The sequence below is a fragment of the Sprattus sprattus genome, assembly GCF_963457725.1.
Source record: "Sprattus sprattus genome assembly, chromosome: 1".
In the NCBI taxonomy this organism is placed as follows: Eukaryota; Metazoa; Chordata; class Actinopteri; order Clupeiformes; family Clupeidae; genus Sprattus; species Sprattus sprattus.
Genome location: NC_137920.1, coordinates 11,764,751 through 11,785,504, shown reverse-complemented (window position 1 = coordinate 11,785,504; position 20,754 = coordinate 11,764,751). Strand labels below are relative to the sequence as shown.

The 20,754-nt window shown below is 41.7% G+C and overlaps 3 protein-coding genes across 3 annotated transcripts in view; all 3 read left to right on the top strand.

Moving 5' to 3' along the window:
- LOC308362431 (tetraspanin-1-like) overlaps positions 1–10,120 on the top strand; it is a gene marked incomplete at both ends in the record, with an annotated part of 31,711 nt that extends 21,591 nt beyond the window's left edge. The window contains one exon of the mRNA XM_080835055.1: positions 10,085–10,120. Coding sequence (XP_080691181.1) covers positions 10,085–10,120 — 36 coding nt within the window. The remainder of the gene's footprint in view (positions 1–10,084) is intronic.
- The window catches only part of LOC308364918 (histone H1-like), a gene marked incomplete at its 5' end in the record, with an annotated part of 439,427 nt that overhangs the window by 163,933 nt on the left and 254,740 nt on the right, over positions 1–20,754 (top strand). The gene's annotated exons all lie outside the window — the stretch shown is intronic.
- LOC308363492 (tetraspanin-1-like) lies at positions 12,276–18,308 on the top strand (the record flags this gene model as incomplete). Its single annotated transcript, XM_080836299.1, has 7 exons — positions 12,276–12,332; positions 13,867–14,082; positions 14,404–14,478; positions 15,165–15,272; positions 16,129–16,257; positions 17,935–18,027; positions 18,255–18,308. 7 exons carry the CDS (start codon positions 12,276–12,278, stop codon positions 18,306–18,308), a joined length of 732 nt encoding a protein of 243 aa, XP_080692425.1.

The window sequence follows — 20,754 nt, the reverse complement described above, 5'->3', positions numbered from 1 at the left end:
TTGAGTGACTGCCAATGCACTTCCTTATCATTTGGACGTCATACTGATTTTGGCCCGTCCCCCCATCTCATCCCCCCGCCCCCCTACACTCATTATTATATGATATGAACTTGAACTAGCTAGCTAGCAGCATGAAGCAAATGAATCACTCAAGATGTGCTGTGGTAGGTTGCACAGATCTCTACATCACCTCCCAGCCTCAGAAGACACGAGGGAAATGGATTGAATTCATATTTGAAGGCAATGTCTTGGAATGAACTGCAGACGAGGGAAATGTAAGTATTTAAAAAAAAATATTCTGTTACTTGCCCATTCAGTGTGGTGGTTTGAGACGTTAGCATGTTGTAGCCTCAACGCCATTTGCTGCAGCAGTGCACTAGCTAACAATGTTGTCAGTGTGTTGATTTTCTCTGTTGGCTGTATAACTTATTATACTTATAGCTGGCTCAGGAGAGTAAAATAGCTTCATGCACCCACAGAAGGCGCCTTTTCTTCTCACCCTCCTCCTCCTCAAACACTTATTCAAGTAAATGCATTTCATTCGCCATAGTATCGATAGCTTGCTAATGATAGTAGTTGATAACCAACGGATAATAATGTATGATTCCCGTTGTTAAGGTTACAGAATTCTCGCACTAAATAGGCACTGAAGGCAGAGCTTTTTTTCTAATTAAAAATAAGTCAGCCGTGAACACAGTCTTAGCCTGTGTGATCTATATGCTTACGTGTACAGAAGTTAATTTGGATGTAATTTTGCTAAAAGGGCACATATGTTTTGCAGTGTGCTTTTATGCAGCTTCTGTATAGCAATAGCTAAGGATTTTTTATTTTTTTTTTACAAAGACGGGAGACATACATGTTAAATGGGCATTACCCATTCATGAACTACGTGATTAGCAGCTAAGACTCACCTGCAGTTACCAAACCTATTACCTATTCACTGTACGGTTATTTCATAATGATTTATGAGAAAAACGTACGTAGAGCATGCATAGTATTGCTGCATTCGAGAAAGCTGGGATGTCGCATTCATCCCACTTGGAGTGTACTAGGTGCGACCTCAAAGCGTTCGAGGCGAACGAAGTTGAACGTAAACAACAAACATGGCCGACCGTGCCAAGCTCTTATTCGCGTTGTCTTTAAATAGAAATTTTGACGTGAAACAATGCTGTCTTCTTGCATATGCGAACCAAGCAGAGGAGGGGAAAAGACGGATGAGGTATTGAGACACTGTAGACTGTCTCTTTTATTTATAATCTTGCTAAAATATAGCCATCTAAAATATCCATGAAGTTAACAGAGATCTTTACACCCTGTCTACTACTAGGCTGATTGTCTGACATTACACAAATTGTTTATTTAATGTTAATTTAATGTAACATCAGTGCTTAAATAAACATCTAAATGCCAATAAATGTCCAATAAATGTCCATGGCACACATCTCCACGGGCGCCGCCATTGTTATGTGACGTCAGGTTGCTCCGACTCGTGAAGTCGGGGTAGATCATTTTGCCCCCACCTCACGACTAGAATCTTCCACTTCAAGTGGCGTTCGAGTGCACTTTTCCTAGTTGGAGGTCTGAAATCTCCGATCTCCTAGCTTTCTCGAATGCAGCATAAGCCGATGTTAATGTACCTACTCTTCTGTGTTGGGAAAATTATATTAGGTTGATGGAATACAACATTTCTTCAAATGCTTTTAGTTCATGTTCAAGGATAATGGTCAATGAGATGACATTTCATTTACAGTATGGAGTATTGTCCTTTTATTGCATTCAGGAAAAAACATGCATAACATTGCTTCTTTTGTTGTTAAGGAAGAACATCTGAACAGTGTCCAAGGCTACATCATGTGTCATACAGATCCTCCAAAGATGCATATCTGGAGCACCACACTGGAGGGCACCCAGATTCTCCATCCCAGAAAGCCCCAAAACCAGCTAACAAAGCTTCTGTACACAAAATACTTGTAACTTCTGAGCAAAGATTACATTGTATTTAGAGAATAAATGGTGATACACACATCTATTGAGTCTTCCTTTGGTAACAGTATGGCTACTGATGGCACAAAGTGTTTTTATTATAAGTGGTATTTTTTTTTTGTATTACCCATGTACTAGCCAATACATTTAATAACTATGTTTAAGAAGTCTAAAGAAACAGTTTTGGTATTTACCATGTCAACAGTTGACACATTTGAGATGAGCAGTAAGCAAAGTAAGACCAAGGGAAGATTAAATTATCTTGCCCAGTTATGTTTGTATTGCAGAAATAACTGATGACTCATGCATAAAAAACAACTTACTGCTATATTCCCCTTAGACATAAGGCCCATAGTCTGCTCTATAGATGTTGAATGCATTCTGTAGTGAAAACACATTCAAGCATTTACATTTCATCATTTAGCAGACGCTTTTATCCATAGCGACTTACAAGGATGTGACACATTTTAGATTTTTCACTGATGGCACACTGCACATCAGGAGCAATAAGGGGTTCACATTTCGTGCTCAAGGACGCTTCGAGAGGTATGCACACAGGTAGAATGCCCGGATGGTTGGTTTGGAAGTTGCATAGTCTTCTTGTTACCTTGAATATAGAAAGTGTAAGTATCATTGAATATAAAACAGAAGATGACTGCATAATTCACAAAGATGTCATGTCATTCACAAAGAATTCTACCTGTGGTATCTCCCTGCAGCATACATTTTCAGGCTTCGTAGCCATTTTAGCACAATTGCCACAAATACACCTGTATAAACAAAAGGTATTAAAAAGTGACAATCTTGCAGGTAAACTTTATTTGAACGTTGTGTTCATATTACAGACATAAGTCATCAAATACATCAATTTAAACGCTAACAAATGCAGGTAAAATGTTAGAGAGAGAGCCTGTGCTTTTATCTAACTTGCGAGGACGTGGGTGGGCCCATTATACATATACTCTGGAGTCCTGAGGTAAGTTGAGTGAATGTTCACAACAGAACGTACTCATGTAGCAATTATATCTTTATGGCGTTCCCGTTACGTCCCGTTATTTACATAAACACTTACAAACAGTAACTTATAAAACACACTGTAATTTGCTACATACTCCTACATTCACACATGATTCACGTAACTAGATTCACTTGCACCATTATGCTACCAACACCGTGAACGAGACTGTGGCCCATTAACAAACAAAAAAAGAAATGTAGAAGCGACAAAGTTTACTTAGCATTCAGAAACGTTTTGTTGAGCCCTAACTTCTTGAATATGTTCGGGGGCCTCTTGTTCTGCTTCTGGGTCTGACTCTGGCTCAAACTGATACGGTTTTACGATTCTGTCTTCTGCAGTAGCCATCTTTCTATATTGTAGTTAGCTGTGCACGCTATGCGAGCGCATCTCTTGGAGGAGGGGGAGGAGTGTAGGGGAGAGGGGGGAGCTGGCTCATTAGCATTTAAAGCAACAGGCACTCAATACAGGTCAATCTGTAGGGAGCTGTTTTTGACAGGGTGAAAAGGGTGCTGTATTAATTTATTCTTGTGGTATTTTGACCAAAATATGTTACTGGCATTTCATAAAGACGCCAAGGAACCATTTCAACTTGTGGTAAAATGGGCATACGATGGGTCCTTTAAGTTAGCCGATTTACCAAACAGCAATACCTTTTTGTCCACTATTGGCAGCAACCAACAGTAATATATCCCTCTGTCTACATAGCTAGAGTAGCAAGTTACAGGTGGAACGCTATGGAAGACAGTTACATTCTGGAGCCTTCATAAGCAACATGATGTGGCTTCTCATTAAATGAATTTTTCATTAACAACGTCTCAAATGTTGTATGATGTAACTGCTGAACAGGACACGTGATATGTCCACTAACAACATAAATAAGGGGGCAACATACGTCAAAACCAATGATATTCATTGACTGATCTTGAAAGTATTGGCTTACAAAAGCTAAATAAATCGTCACGTAAAAAATTATTCATAGTTAGTTCACACTGTGAAACATTTGAAAAGTGAAAGTGGTATATAGAAATACAGACCGCGTTAGCCACTTCACAACCACGATTTTCTTTCGATCCAATTTCCCTCCCTTTGTAGAAACTAGGGATGGGGGGGAAATCGATTCAGCTACAAATCACGATTCTTGTGTGACGATTTTTAAATCGCCACGCTGTTTCCAAAATCGATTTTTTTTTTTTTTTGTCTGTAGTCTACTTTTAATTATTTTATTCAAGGCGGAACAAAACGTTGCCGCTTATAATCCTGCAGATTGCGCAATGCATTCTATTTTTGAGTTCCTTCCTGCTAGAATCTCAGCTTCACACATAGTAGCTAGGTAGGAATACAAAAGCTAACATGTTGGACAGCAAACATGTCAGACGGTAGTTTTGAAATTCATGCTGCACCTCAACAGTTTAAATCGCACGTCTGGAAGAACGTTGGCTTTCATAATTTACGCGGAAAAAATGAGTTAGACATGAGCAATGCTGTCTGCAAACTATGCCACGGTAAGATAACGTATTGCGCTAATACGACCAACATACATGCCTTTATCACTCGACACCATCCTGAGTTATCGGACAAAATGGCGGAAGCCAAACCAAAGGAGGAAACAAACGCTGGATACATGTTTCAGTAAGCTCCCCAGCAGTTCAGAACAAGCTAATCTCATCACTGAATCAATCTCGCATTTTATATGCAAAGACCTTCGTCCATATAGTGTGGTCAATAATACAGGTTTTCGTAACATGATTTACACATTAAATAAGGTGACCAGACAGACGTCCTCTTTCACCCCGAAATGTCCTCTTTTTGAAACCTAAAAAATGCGTCCGGCAGGGATTCCAAAAACATCCGGGATTTTGCCTCGTCGGATATTTCTTTGAGTCCTTCACAAATTAGTTGTTACGCGACAAAACAAAAATTGTATGTAGCATTTGACAAGCTGAATATAGCCATCACCTTAACATCTGAATCAGTGGTCCTGCTTCTTCCTTCTCGGTGCATGGATGAGGACGTGCTTGTAGTGGAAACAAGTGTTCTTTTCTTGGGAACATTTGTGAATTCATACTCAGGACCATTATTCCAAACCATTTGACGACGCATTCCTACGTGTATCAAAAAAAGGAAGTCAGGTCTCAATGTATACAAGTTAAAAGATACACAGTATAATATGCATGTTAGGGCTACATGTGTGTTACACTGTCCTTGGTGCTGATCGCGATATCTGCAGAAAACTTGTGCGCTTTTGTTCGTGGGATGCCAGATGAAACGAAAGAATGAATGAAAGAATGAATGAATGACCAAAAAAAAAAATAGCTCATGCCTACATCAGAGAGTCACATGTCTACAGGTGGGCATGCAAATTCCCCGAAGCAAGTGCCTCACACATATTACCTGTATGGTGCCATACCTGGTCCCCAGATGAGAGGGCTGCATAAATATCACCTGTACGGTGCCTTACCTGGTCCCCAGATGAAAGGGCCACATAGTATAATATGTTAATAAATGTTTCTTTTTTTACCTAAAGCAAATGTTATCTTTCCTCATTATTTTCTTCTTGGAGTATACCAGAATGCTTATTTACATACTTACACAAAGAAAGAATTTGGGCACCCCTGCTTTAGTCCAAGACTGACCACACCAGTGCAGTGGCTCTCATTGCTGTTTCTACAGTCATATGCCTTTTGTCTGTCTAAGAGGAACTTGGTGCCTTTGCCCATTAAGGAAATGTTTATTCATTGGTTATTTTACTCTTATTATATTTCTCTGTCTATTCATTTGCTCTTGGTGTCGCATGCGTTATGTGCTTTTTTTATGCTGCACTAAACCAAGAATGTGAAAGATTATTCAGAATGTGGAAGCTGCAATGGATTCTATAGAAAGTGTGTCAGTGTGTGTGATCCCATGGTCATTTGTGTGTGTGAAAAAGAGTGGGTGGGAGGATTAGAAGGTGTATATTCTTATGTGTGGGTATGATGTCATCAGGCTTAAAGAGTTATGGCCGTTTTGTGTGTGTGTGTGTGTGTGTGTGTGTGTGTGTGTGTGTGTGTGTGTGTGTGTGTGTGTGTGTGTGTGTGTGTGTGTGTGTGTGTGTGTGTGTGTGTGTGTGTGTGTTAAAAGGAAGCCGGGGCTTGTAAGTACAGTAGGTGCACACTGAAAGATAATACACAAACACACACACACTCATGCGAAGGGCACAAACTCATGAAATCAAGTAGGTTTATGGGTATGTTTGTGTTGTGTGCATCTGATAGTGTCCTGGAGATATGTCTTAGACACACACTCTGTCTTATCTTATCTAAAGCCACTATGTTAAGGTTAAACTAACATCTTTACTTCCTTGTGCTTCACTTTAGTGTGGCAAAATGATGTGTGTGAGAGAGAGAGAGAGCCTTCGACACTGGCACTACAGGAATGGATCACTTGGAATCTATGATGAAGATGATGATGATGATGAATCACAAGACACCTGATCCAACAGATAAATAGACATTCTTGCTTTTTCTCACAGTTTAAACACAATCTAACTGTTTCCATTTCCAGCCAATCATATGCGTGAGATGATTACATCCAGCCAATCACATGAGTGAGATGATTACATCAAGTGTCAATTATTAGATGTTCTAACTTCAGAAGAAAAGCTGCCTACAAAATGTGTCTGTGACACTATAATTAGGTGTTCAAAATATCACTCTATATGTATATCTGTCTGTAAGTGTAAGTGTATGACCTAGAGAGAGAGAGGTTTTCCGTGACCTAAAAAAAGCGATGTCTTAACAGAGATGGGAGGTGATCTGATGCCTTGCAGTGCCAAAGACACAGCTGAATGTAAAAGGGCTGGTTGTCCCCTCACCTCCACCCCTACTAGGATCATCCCACCTAGAGTCCACACGGGTGAACCGCTCACTCAGGCCCCGCCACTTCCCCCCCCCTCCTGCTCAGATGGACAGAAGCTGTCCACTGCGTGTGTTTCCTGGTTGCGGTCTCCCTTGGCTGTGTGAGCATGTTGTTATGTTCCTTCAGAGACCTGCATGCACACCTTAGTGTATGGTTGTGTGAATACAGTGCCTGGTTTGTAGATGACTTTCCATCATTACTATGTGCGCCTCAGCATTGCTCCTGTATAGATGCTCCCCCCAGTGGAGGAATTTAGTAACTACAGGAGTTGTAGTCTCCCCAACTCTTCTTCCTCCTGCTTTGCTTAGCTCATCCTCTAGACCTGACATGTCCATCTCTTAAAACTTCACTAAACAGCACTAAAGGCCTTGGATTTTTCGGTCATTTTGGGTCATGGAATGAGTCCGTTGCATTCTCTCTAGATGACGTGGAATGTTTCTTAGTATTCCAGAATCTGGTGCATTCTCTCACAATGACGTAGTAAAATGTTTCTCATTATTCCAGAATCTGGTGCATTCTCTCAAGATAATATAGAAAGTTTCTCAGTATTCCAGAATCCGGTGCATTCTTTCAAGATGATATAGAATGTTTCTCAGTATTCCAGAATCCGGTGCATTCTCTCAAGATGGCATAAATGTTTTTCAGTATACCAGATTCCCGAATACGGTACATTCTCTCTAGATGACGTTGTTTCTCAGTATTCCCCTGTCATCAAGGGACACTATGCATCTTGTTACTTTTTCTATCATGCCTTAAAAAAGACAGGAAAACTCCATCTTGTATTTTAACGTGTGTGTGTGTGTGTGTGTGTGTGTGTGTGTGTGTGTGTGCGTGTGCGCCAACACTACCAGAGAAACACATAAAACACTCTATAGAGTTTATGTAAAAAAGAAAAGATTTTAGCATGTTTTCCTGTTCTTTCTCTATCTCTCTTTCTCTCTCTCTCTCTCTCTCTCTCTTCCTCTCATCAGCCTCTCATGTGTTTCAAAGACGACGTAAGACAAGATGTTTTCATAATCAAATCTGTAAATGAAGATAATATTGCCAGTGCAGTCACACATTGTCAGGTGTCAGTACCTTTAGTCCAAGACTGACCACACCAGTGCAGTGGCTCTCATTACTGTTTCTACAGTCATATGCCATTTGTCTGTGTAAGAGGAACTTGGTGCCTTTGCCCATTAAGGAAATGTTGATTCATTGGTTAATTTACTCTTTTTCTCTGTCTGTTTTTTTTTTGGTGTCACATGCGTTGTAAATGTTTAGTCGGAAAAAGAAAAAAAAGTGTACGATGACGATGTTGAATTATGAATTCTTTGTTGTTGTTGTTGTTGTTGTTGTTGTGTTCTCTCATGGCTGTGGTAACCCTCAGGGCGTGAGTGTTGTCTATCTGGCAGAGAGGAGAAACTCTGTTCATGAGACGGGATTAAAGTATTTGTTTCATGCAGAAGAGTTCTTCTCCCCAGTGTGGTGTCTGTGACCTACTAAGAGAACCATTAGTTCATTGGAAGTGTTTGTGGGAGAAGGCAGTCTTGCTTTACCGTCGAGCACTAAGTGCAGTGCCGCCGCTCCCATAACGCGCACTACGCGCGGTGCGTCGGGGCACCAAGTCCTGAGGGGGCACCAAAAAAATAGGCACCTGAAAAATCATCTTAGTCATAATAATTATAATGGCGATATTATTTCAGTATAGAAATATAAGGCACCTTTTAGTCATGTATATCTCAAAACAGGTAGAACAAGAGATATATTTAATTGCTAAAAAAATTATAATAATTTGTTACGATGGTTAACAGTGGTGGACAGTTGGTGGACAGCTAAGTGTAATCTGTGCCATGGAGACAAGCGCCTCTCAACTGCACTCGACTCCACAAGCGTTTGTTACGCCAACACGAACAGGTGAAACTTGTAGCGTGACATCATCATGCCTCAAATGAAGGACAGACTGCCCCGACTCAAAAAGAGTATCTTCAATCACGATTAAATTGGAAACTTGCACATTGACTACTGGTTGTTTTCATATTTCATATCAGTGTCCTGGAGATATGTCTTAGACACACACTTTGTCTTATCTTATCTAAAGCCTAACTTTATAAAGGTTAAACTAACACCTTTAATTCCTGTTGCTTCACTTTAGTGTTGCAAGATGAGGTGTGTGAGTGTGTGTGTGTGGTTCTGTGTGGTTGTGCGTGCGTGGGTGTGAGAGAGAGAGAGAGAGAGTCTTCCACACTGTGGCACTACAGGAATGGATCACTTGGAATATATGATGAAGATGATGATGATGAATCACAAGACACCTGATCCAACAGATAAATAGACATTCTCGCTTTTTCTCACAGCTTAAACACAATCTAACTGTTTCCATTTCCAGCCAATCATATGAGTGAGATGATTACAACCAGCCAATCATATGAATGAGATGATTACATCCAGCCAATCATATGAGTGAGATGATTACATCCAGCCAATCACATGAGTGAGATGATTACATCAAGTGTCTATTATTAGATGTTCTAACTTCAGAAGAAAAGCTGCCTACAAAATGTGTCTGTGTCACTATAATTAGGTGTTAAAAATATCACTCTACTAGCTGACCCATAATAATGCTTTATAGTTTAGTTAATGGTACATTTAATTTGTACCAATTTAGTTGTGTGTCAGTATTTGTGAGTTTGTGTTAGTTGTGTGTCCGTATTTGTGAGTCTGTGTTAGTTGTGTGTCTGTATTTGTGAGTCTGTGTGTCAGTATTTGTGTGTTTGTGTTAGTTGTGTGTCTGTATTTGTGAGTCTGTGTGAGTTGTGTGTCTGTATTTGTGTGTTTGTGTGTCAGTATTTGTGTGTTTGTGTTAGTTGTGTGTCTGTATTTGTGAGTCTGTGTGAGTTGTGTGTCTGTATTTGTGTGTTTGTGTGTCAGTATTTGTGTGTTTGTGTTAGTTGTGTGTCAGTATTTGTGAGTCTGTGTGAGTTGTGTGTCTGTATTTGTGTGTTTGTGTGTCAGTATTTGTGTGTTTGTGTTAGTTGTGTGTCAGTATTTGTGTGTTTGTTTTAGTTGTGTGTCAGTATTTCTGTGTTTGTCTTTTTTGTGTGTCTGTATTTGTGTGCTTGTGTTTGTTGTGTGTCAGTATTTGTGAGTTTGTGTCAGTTGTGTGTCAGTATCATGTGTTGGTAATGTGACTATGTGTCTATTGCTTAGCTGTCCGGTGGCCTGAAGCTGGACTTTGACCATTAGGAAATGGAAATTCTGACGTTTGCCCTGCCCACCTGCTGTCATGGCCTTGTTGTTCAAAAAGGACCTGATGCACACACTCTGCACACACGCACACACACACACACACACACACCTGGTCAGGCAACCACTGAGATCTCCAAAGACCCCATCGTCAACTATTATCAACTCATCGCTTGAACAGGTAAGGTCGAGGTTTCTTTTCTGGTCTGTCTTTCGTAGTAAATTATAGTGTTGGGACACCCTCATGGCCATCAGTCCCTAGGTCTCAACCCATGATCTTAGCGTTAGTGGTTCGCTAACTGCATGGAGCTACAGGTACACACAAGTGTGTGTGTGTGTGTGTGTGTGTCTTACTGCGTGGAGCTACAGGTACACACAAGTGTGTGTGTGTGTGTGTGTGTGTGTGTGTGTGTGTCTTACTGTGTGGAGCTACAGGTACACACAAGAGTGTGTGTGTGTGTGTGTGTGTGTGTGTGTGTGTGTGTGTGTGTGTGTGTGTCTTCCTGTGTGGAGCTCCAGGTACACACTAGTTGATCCGGGTTAAGATGCACCGCTGTGTGAGGGAGGTCAGAGAAGACTTTTCACCTCCAATCCGAGAGAAACCAGAACTTTCTCATGTGTGCTTTGACTCTGAGAAAATCCAGAACTGTGTGTGTGTGTGTGTGTGTGTGTGTGTGTGTGTGTGTGTGTGTGTGTGTGTGTGTGTGTGTGTGTGTGTGTGTGTGTGTGTGTGTGTGTGGTTGTAGGTGTGTGTGTGTGTGTGTGTGTGTGTGTGTGTGCGAATACATATGCATGCGTGTAGGTGTGTGTGTGTGTATCACATTTATGTGGTTGTCAACACAGAAAATGTATCTTCGTCTTATACACACACAGACACATTTGATATATTGCTTTACTCCTGCAAACCTTTCCCAAACACTCAAAGACCTCATCATGATTCCCTTAGTCACACGGATGCTGATAGTCATATACAGCTTTATGACTTATGAATTTGGTCATGTGTAGTGGTGTGTGTGTGTGTGTGTGTGTGTGTGTGTGTGTGTGTGTGTGTGTGTGTGTGTGTGTGTGTGTGTGTGTGTGTGTGTGTGTGTTGTGTGTGTGTTTGTGTGTGTGTGTGTGCCTTATGACTTCTGGATTAGATCATGCTGTCCATTTTGTGTGATGTCCGACAATTACTTTTCCAAGAAGTTGTAAAGTCATAAAGCAGAATATAAAATGTAGGACAGTGGATGAAAGCACACAGCATCCGAGTTGTAAAGGTGAGGCATTGTAAAGGTGATTACATTTTTAACGGACAAACATTATATTTTTATTGAACAGGTGTTACCCAAGCACTATGTGAAAATGTAAAGTTCATCATCTAACTCACCAGAAAGAAACCTTATTTTATTTGTTATGGTTTATAAATGAACAGCTCATTTTATTGTCCTATGATGCTGGTTTTAGTTGTGGTTGTTATTTATTAATTTACTTAGTGGTAAATTACCTTTACCTTACCTAACCTTACCTTTAGTCACTACATTCTTAACTTTAGTCACCATGGCGATTGCTCAGCAGTGACCTTGCACTTACTGGAGACAATAATAATATTTTATATGAGCCATTAATTATACAGGCCATAAAAATAATCCAGGACATGTTGTGGTTAGTATGGTCAACCTTACACTTTATACTTCTACTTTATACTATGAAGTGAAGAGAGAGAGAGAGAGGAAGAGGGTGGAGGAATATGGAATAAGGGAGAGGGTGAGGTGGTTTCTCATGACTCGTAAACAAAGAGCCAGGACCCTGTCACAAGGACACACTTGCTAATGATTGTCCGGTCTGTTTGTGGAGCATGGTCAGTTCAGCAGCTCTGGTTGAACTTCCTTGTCCAGTTTGAAATCTCTCCCGTTTCCCCAGAGATAACAAATGCGGGCTTACTGAACATTTGAAAAGTTACTTGAAGAGAAGTTTAAAAACCATGTAGGTCTCTTGTGCATAAGTGTGTATTGTATTATCATTGCTTGTTGTGTAGAGCTGGACCTGTGTGTGTGGGTGTGCATGAAAACCCTACATTTAACACTTCATAGGCCCGTTGTTGTTCAGATGTTACCTCTTGATGTCTAACGTGTGTCTTTGTCTCGTCTCCAGCTCGCACACCAAAGCATCCAAGATGTGTTGCTCAGGGTTACTGAAGATGATCATGTTCATCGTCAACGGCGCCATCTGTGTAAGTGCTGCCCTTCTGCCCTTGTAACCCAGGCCACTCAGCCTCAGAAAAGGGAAGTACCCCTGTGACAAAAGAGGTTCGAGCCCCTAAAAAATGGAGGCTTCTGGATATAGCCGTAGGATGTAGTCTTAGTGTGGACGTAGTCTTAGTGTGGACGTAGTCTAAGTGTGCACGTAGCCTTAGTGCGGAAGGAGCCTTAGTGTGGACGTAGTCTTAGTGTGGACGTAGTCTAAGTGTGCACGTAGCCTTAGTGCGGAAGTAGCCTTAGTGAGGACGTAGCCTTAGTGTGGACGTAGCCTTAGTGTTGAAGTAGCCTTAGTGTGGACGTAGTCTTAGTGTGGACCTAGTCTTAGTCTGAGAAACGACAACCCACCAGTCTCTGTGCCTCAACGTTATTGAATTCCCCAGTCTCTTGTGGAGCCCAGGTGTGTTTAGGTTAGCTGTAACCCAGACATAAACCGCCACTGGATTGGCCTCTCTCCTTATCTCGCACGGCAGGTCTCGTCAGAGGCTGCTGTTAGCTTTATGGCGCTATAATGTTAAGCACCATTTGTGTTCCAGAGAAGCATGTGATTGGACGTGACCTGCCCAGACTTGACCACTGTTGTTTAATTGTTGCTTCACTCCATATCACCGTTAGATAATTATACTCATAAATATGAACTGGCCTTTTGAAGCCTCTTGAGCAGATATGGCATGACACGCAACGGAAAAAGTGGATCAAATGGAAAAAGTTCATATCTTAAATGCAGTGACAGATAAAACGTGTATTAAACATGAAATACAAGGGCATCGTGTCATTTTAGTGTGTTAATAAACTCGGAATAAAAAGTTGGGAAACTTGTGTTTGGTCAATTATTTCTCTATTGAATATAAATTGAGAAAAGAAAGGAGCATACACTGTTAAGCATTGGCAGCCAATTTTTGGCAAATTTTACTTTTTTATTCCCACATAATCAGCTGTGCTGCTTTTTCCCGCGAGTTTGTTTATGCAAGATTTATCTTAGTTTAAAGCTGCCATCAGGGGTGTGGCCTTGAGGGTTACGGTGGACTCGGGCTCCCTGCTGGGCTTCAACAACCCTCAGCCGGGATAAAGAAATTCGCCTTTAAAACGGTCTGATTAGAGTAGGAGAAGCTGTGGCGCAACCAGTAGCCCCGACCACATTCGGGCTTGATGCCCATGGAGGACACAGGTTTGATTCCGGCCTGATGTAATTTCTCCTGTCCACCCCCACCTCTTCTCCCTCTCATTTCCTGTCCCACTCTTCACTTCACCTATCGATTAATTAAAAATTAAAAAAAAAGAGTAGGAGAAGTGAGGAGAGGGTTTTCAGGGCAGGGGTTAAAGGTCAGGGTTTAAGGTCAGGGTCTATGCTAAACCTGTGGTTTTCCCCCCTCACCCACCATCTTCCTCCCCAGCAGGTGGGCACTGCCATCCTGGGTGTGGGTGACAGTGGACTCAGTGTAAAAGGTTCAAGGGTTAAATGTCAGGGGGTTTAAAGGTCAATGCTGACCCTCTGCTTTCTGTCCTCAGCTGGTGGGCGCTGCCATCCTTGGCGTGGGCATATGGGTGATGGTGGACTCAGGCTCTCTGCTGGGCTTCCTGGATCACATCGAGGACGCTCCGGAGGAGCTGGCCCAGCTGGCCAATGTGGGCTACCTGCTCATCGGGGTGGGCGTCGTGCTCACACTCATGGGCTTCCTGGGTTGCTGCGGGGCCGTCAAGGAGAGCCGCTGTATGCTGCTCACCGTGAGTGACCTATGACCTTCAACCTCTGACCTCTCTGTATGGGCACATGGTGTTTAGGTGGTGGAGGACAAGGCTTGTGACAGGGGGGTCACAGCCCTGGGGTCACGAGAATCATAGGCATTGGGATATCCTTAACCAATCCCACTCTCACTCGTATCACATTATATTACATGTCTTATTTTGACAAATACATGTACTCGATAAATGATTTCAATTGAATGTTAATTGTTATTGTTTTTAAATTATATTCTTCTATTCTAAAGATAAAACAGTCATCCCAGTTGACTTAACTCAACCCCATGCGTTTCTCCCATTCTGTAGTTCTTCATCATTATCCTCATCATCTTCATTGCTGAGGTGGCTGGAGCCATAGTGCTTCTTGTGTTCCAGCCCTTGGTAAGATCACAGCTAGTTATTTAAAGCTACACTTGGTAAGATCACAGCTAGTTATTTAAAGCTACACTTGGTCAGATCACAGCTAGTTCTTTAAAGCTACACTTGGTAAGATCACAGCTAGTTATTTAAAGCTACACTTGGTAAGATCAAAGCTAATTCTTTAAAGCTACACTTGGTAAGATCACAGCTAATTCTTTAAAGCTACACTTGGTAAGATCAAAGCTAATTCTTTAAAGCTACACTTGGTAAGATCACAGCTAATTCTTTAAAGCTACACTTGGTAAGATCAAAGCTAATTCTTTAAAACTACACTTGGTAAGATGACACCGTTTTTTTAAAGCTAAACACTCAGCTTGCCACTTCGCCACTTTTTGAGGTATGTTTTTTTATAGGCAACTCTCAGGATGTTCTGTAAGCACTTGTGTGTTATACAAGTGTTATGCAAGAAATTACCAGTAATATTATCATGATACATCACGGCTGCCTGTCTCTTCCAACCAGTGTAAAAGAACCGAATGGCATCCATTTTCTTCAAAACGTCACTTAACTTCACAGCTAAATATATAACCTTTAGTTAAATGCAATACTGGGAAACTGCAGTAGCTACAAATCCACAGAACTTTTCACGAGTGTCTTACATGTCCGCTTCTTATCACGCGAGTCTTACCTGTGCTTTTCTGCTGCAGGTGGGCAAATTCCTCACTCAGGTTGGAGGTAAGGTAGTTCAGAGCATCGAGAGAGACTACGGGAACAGCGACGGCCTTACAACCTTCTGGGACACGACCATGGAAGAGGTGGGCCCACTCACTCACTTGTCTCTCAGTGTTCACGGCTGTGTTGATGTCCTTGTATGGAAGAGGTGGGCACACTCACTTGTCTCTCAGTGTTCACGGCTGTGTTGATGTCCTTGTATGGAAGAGGTGGGTCCACTCACTTGTCTCTCAGTGTTCACGGCGGTGTTAACGTCCTTGTATGGAAGAGGTGGGCACACTCACTTGTCTCTCAGTGTTCACGGCGGTGTTGATGTCCTTGTATGGGTTTGATCGAATACGTCTCTCAAGAACTCAAGATCAGTCACTGCTTACACAGATATCTGCCACACACTGGAAAGATTAAATATGTTAACAGATGAGAGACAAGACTAAGAGTTCTATCTCTCTCTCTTTCCCTCTCCCTCTCTCAATGTTCTGTACCTGTCCATATATTTCTGTCTGTTTGCCTGTCTTTCATTTCTCTCTCTCTCTCTCTCTCTCTCTCTCTTTCTCTCGTGTATATAAAGTCTTAGTTGAATCAAGGCTCAGAGTTGAATATGCCTTTTTCCAAGTCTTGTTTTCCTGGAGGTAGGTATTAAGTCAGTCAGTGCTCCTTTCCCTCAGCGTGGGGGTAGCTGGGGCTTGGTAGTAGTAGTCTTTTCAGGTGTCCTTGATTCATAGGATGCTTTCATAAAGTGGTTCAAAATGTCAACAGCTCTCTCCCTCTCTCTCCCTATCTCACCCCTCCTTCCCTCCCACTCTCTCTTTATCCCTCCATTTCTCTTTCTCTCTCTTTCTCCCTCCATTTCTCTTTCTCTCTCTTTCTCCCTCCCTCTCGCTCTCTCTCTCTTTCTCCCTCCCTCCCTCTCTCCCTCTTTCTCTTTATCTCTCATTATAGTTGAAGTGCTGTGGATACTACAACTACACAGACTTTATGAAGTCCCCTTTTGTCACCGAGAAGAGCCGATACCCGATTGAGTGCTGTAAGGATGACGTGGACTGCACTGCTGCTGCTGCTGCCACAGCCGTAAGTGTTCTCCAGGCACCCCCACCCGTCTTCTCCCTCACACTTTTCTATTTAAAGGACCAATATGTAAAGTATTTCTTGACTAAATCATAACATAACCAGCTGTGTTAGTTAAAAGACCAAAATGTAAAGTATTTGCTGGACTAAATCATAACAGGACCAGCTGTGTTAGTTAAAGGACCAATAAGTAAAGTATTTACTGAGCATGATCATGCTACACCATCAGAGATTAAGAATGCATGCTGAATTGAAATACTGGCTTCTCGGACAACATTGTTTTTATTCCGGAGCAGAATGTCTGTTTTGGCCTGTGTGATCCTGCCCACTGCCCATTTCTCCAGTACCTCGGGTTGCCAGATATGAAACAAATTGGCAGGCAAACAGCGTGCTGCAGCCATAGAGGCAAGCCAACGAACTGAAGCAGATAATGTTCGACTCTACCCGACCTAAAAAGCCTCGTCATCCTTCTTAAAAGCTCTATTACAAGAGACTTAGTAGACCGGTTAGAACCCTATAACACAACGGTTAATAACGTTCTTTTCAAAAATGTCATGGGGGGGGGGGGGGGGGTGCGCGTGCCTAATGTTTGTCATTATGCGGGGGGGTATGCGCGTGCTTAATGTTTGTCATTATTCGGGTGCGTGCGTGAAGCCTATAGGCTAAATGCAATGCGCACTTTTCCAACGTTGTGGAAACGGAGTTTGCCTACAACTTATAATAAATAATGAAACAACATTAAATCACCTTTCAGTTCAATTTTATTTGTTTCCAGTCGGCAACATGAAATTAGGCTACAGGACCATTTAAACGCAAACATGTCTTTCGAACTGAAGTCCGTTAAAAAAAAAGAAAGCAAGAAATGCAGCAGCTTAGACCCATGGCTATTCAAAACAAAATGACAACAAACTCAGCCGGTCACATTTAGGCCTACATTCAAATTTGGAAAGCATCTCCAACAAAACGTTCTCCATTACGCGCAAAATAAACACAACTCATGTCCATAGCTAGAGGCCTATGCCTACTCTCTTCTATTAACTCGAGAGTTAGCCTATTTGAAATGCACAACAGATAGCTTACATACCAAATTGCTTATTCAGTTTAAGGAAAAGTATGTCCTCCAAAACATTCTCCTTCAGATTGCTGCGCAAAGGAGACAGGATATATTTGAGAGGTGAAAAGGCACGCTCTACACTGACCTAGGTAACGGGCACAGGCAGCACAATCATTGCAGATCTGTTAGGCTACTAGCAGCTTGCTAGTGTCAACAGTAGTTTCACTTCAGCCAGGCGGTCTGGGTAACATTTAGCGGGCAGGTAGCCAAGCCCATCACTTCCGGAATAAAACTTTTTTTTAAGATTTATTTTAACAATTATTTTATTCCCACAATATTTCAAGAAAGGTTATTTGGAACAAAAAATAACGTTATTAACCGGTTATTTAAAATTGAAAATATTGTTTTCACTCCGAAACAGCTGAAATTGTTTTTGTTCCGGTTTTCGATTACGTTCATCACAAAATTTCGTTCTTTACCGGTTTTCGTTTTCGTTCTTTGAACCGCTTCTAATCCCTGCTCTAGACTGACCATCTCCCTCTCGGCCAAGGCCCACATCTAAGTGCTTACCAGGCCACACCATAGACCTGCCTGCGCTCATGACCATCTTCTTGTCTTCCCATCAGGACATCGACGGCTGCTTCCCAAAGCTGGTGACCCTGATCGAGGATAACGCTGGCGTTGTGGGAGCCGTGGCTCTGGGCGTCTGTGCAGTGGAGGTATGGCCTCAGCACTGACACGGACACGTCTGTGCTATTTCTTCTTATTATTGTAGGAGTAGCAGTAGTAATAGTAGCAGTAGGAGTAGCAGTAGTAGTAGCAGCAGTAGTAGTATTACTAGCAGTACCAGTAGCATTAGTAGTAGTAGTAGTATTAATAGTGGTGATAGTAGTGGAGGTCTTGGTGTTGTTGTGTTGTTGTTCTCATGCACTGTTTTAATACACAGATTGCTGCCATGGTTGTCGCCATGATTTTGTACAACAAGGCAGGCAAGAAATAGCATCGCCAGCCAGGTCAAGACCCACATGCATCAGCCAAGCAGAATCGCCTGGGTTTGGCCTGACAGCCAATCGTTCTTCACCACACCCTGATCACACATCTCACTTACACACACTCATGCTTCTGTACCCCAGAGAGTGGCCGACTCTATTAAATGGCTGGAATCGCACATTTGGGCAGAAACAGTAGCCTATTTGGCCCAATGTCTGCAGCTTTCATGATTGTCATCTGAGGTGCGTTCAATTTCGGCAAACATTCAAGGTTAATGCGTTTCCTTCTACTTTGTGAAAACATTCCAAATTGCTCAATTTAGTAATTAAAGAATATAAAAAGAAAAAAATAGAATCCAGCATCCATGCGTGTTTACCAAACTTCCTCGATCTCAGACCGTTTGTGTGTGTTCGCAAAAGTTTTCAGTGAACTTAAATGCAAATGGAAAAAACGTTTTCCTTGATTTACTCTTTTGAACGCACCTAATATCCATAATGAGCCACCTGCACCTTTGTTCTTATGTCTACCCCAGTGCCAAGGCACACATCCTCATTTAAACACAGCGTGTCTGGGTTCATTACTTTGTTTGTTTACATTCATGAATGTGTGCAGATCAAATCGGTTTAATAATCTGAAAAGCCGTTCCCAATGAGTCGTTTGCAGGCTGAATTTGATTCGGTCCATACGGAATGCTCTGCTTGTTAGTGTGGAGAGCTGTATGATGCTTGGACCAACATTAAGGGAGCGGTTGCACACTATATAATGTTCGGATAATGTTGGTATGAAAAATGTTGACCCCCCCCCCCCCCCCTCTCAATTTTCTAATGTAAATTATTTTGACCAATATAAATTAATAAATCGATATGTTTTTCTTCATAAATCTGTGCATGTGTGGTTATTTGGAGGCTATCTCTATGTTTTCTATAGCCTACATGATCAGATGTGTATGTGGAAACTATCAGAAATATATGTACATTGCCATCAAAAACTGACTCATGGCCACACATGTGCCAAAAATGTGTATGTGTTCAGCAATGTGACAGTGACACTACAGGGTGATGTAAGTTTTGTAATGGTAGAAGGAATGTATCATCTGTAAGGCAAACCGCACAGGCAACAAGACAACAAAGCCCTTTTCATGGACGGCACATTTCTTAGTATGCATTGTCCAAGGCCACCTCCCTGCCAGCAGAGGGACCCAGCACCACTCCTGCTGCCCTGAAGATCACCTGAGTTTGAACCCAAGGGCCCGGCCATAGATATCTATAATAAAGGCTAGATAAGTTGTCCGCGTTGCTGGCCGACGGAGTCAAATGTCCGCACAATTCGGCCATTTTGAGACGGAATAGCTCGCTCAGATAGGTGCCATAAATACACATGCACAAGCTATTTATGTAAAATCAATAGGCTACTAAAACTCAGCATACAGAATGGCAACAGGAGATACATGTATACTTTTATTATCACCGTTTTAAAAGCAATATTACTGATATAATAAAATACCAGTGATCCCACGGGATCTCGTTTTAAGGGAACGTTCACTAGAACAGACTGCACAAAATTCTGGCATCTTCATTGGCAATAAAGTCAGCAATTTCCTGTGGAAATCATACTGTAGATGTTTAACAAACCAACCCGATTGGAAATCATGTGCAACTTTAGTTTTATTATGTGCAACTTAAGTTGTATTAAAAAGAAAGAACAATTATACCTCGCTAATTGATGTAAAATGATTGAAACACAATAGCCGTGATACACAATAAAGCTGCACATTTCAACATGTTCAAGCATCGAGAATTATTACCAAGGTAATGACGTTTGTAAATCAAGTAATTTGTAAATCCGCCAAGATTTCCGCGAGATATGAGTGTAAACGATTGTGAAGATCACTGACGTTACCTAACGTACCACAGAGCCTTCCCGGAACTATTCCGTCCTTAAAATGACCTCCTGTGCGGACATTCACGAGTCCGTCGTTGCACCCCCTTGGGGCCCGGCAGGGGATGACAAAATGGCCGTCCTGAAGCTTGACTTTACCATGGCAACGGTTTCATCCACAGATGCTCTGGAATTGTCAAGCGACGAAGAGGAAGATGACCTCAAAAAATAAAAAAAACATTCACCCTCTGGGCTGCTATAGGTTTGTTTTTCTGGGTAACTTCCTAATGGAGTTGGATTGCCCTTTTATGAAACAATTTCCACATTTAAATGACTTACGCCAGGGGTCGGCAATTACGTTTGGACACGGGCCAATTTTTTTCAGACAATGGCATCGCGGGCCATAGTTTTTTTTTTGGGGGGGGGGGGGGTCTACTATTTAAATTATTATTTATTTTATTATATTAAAATAAAATAAACATCATCTAACTTTTAAAACGCATTTAATTTAATTCCAATAAAACGTTTATTTGCTTATGTTCGCTGTTTTTATGCCGCCTGCTGCATCTCGTGTCGTC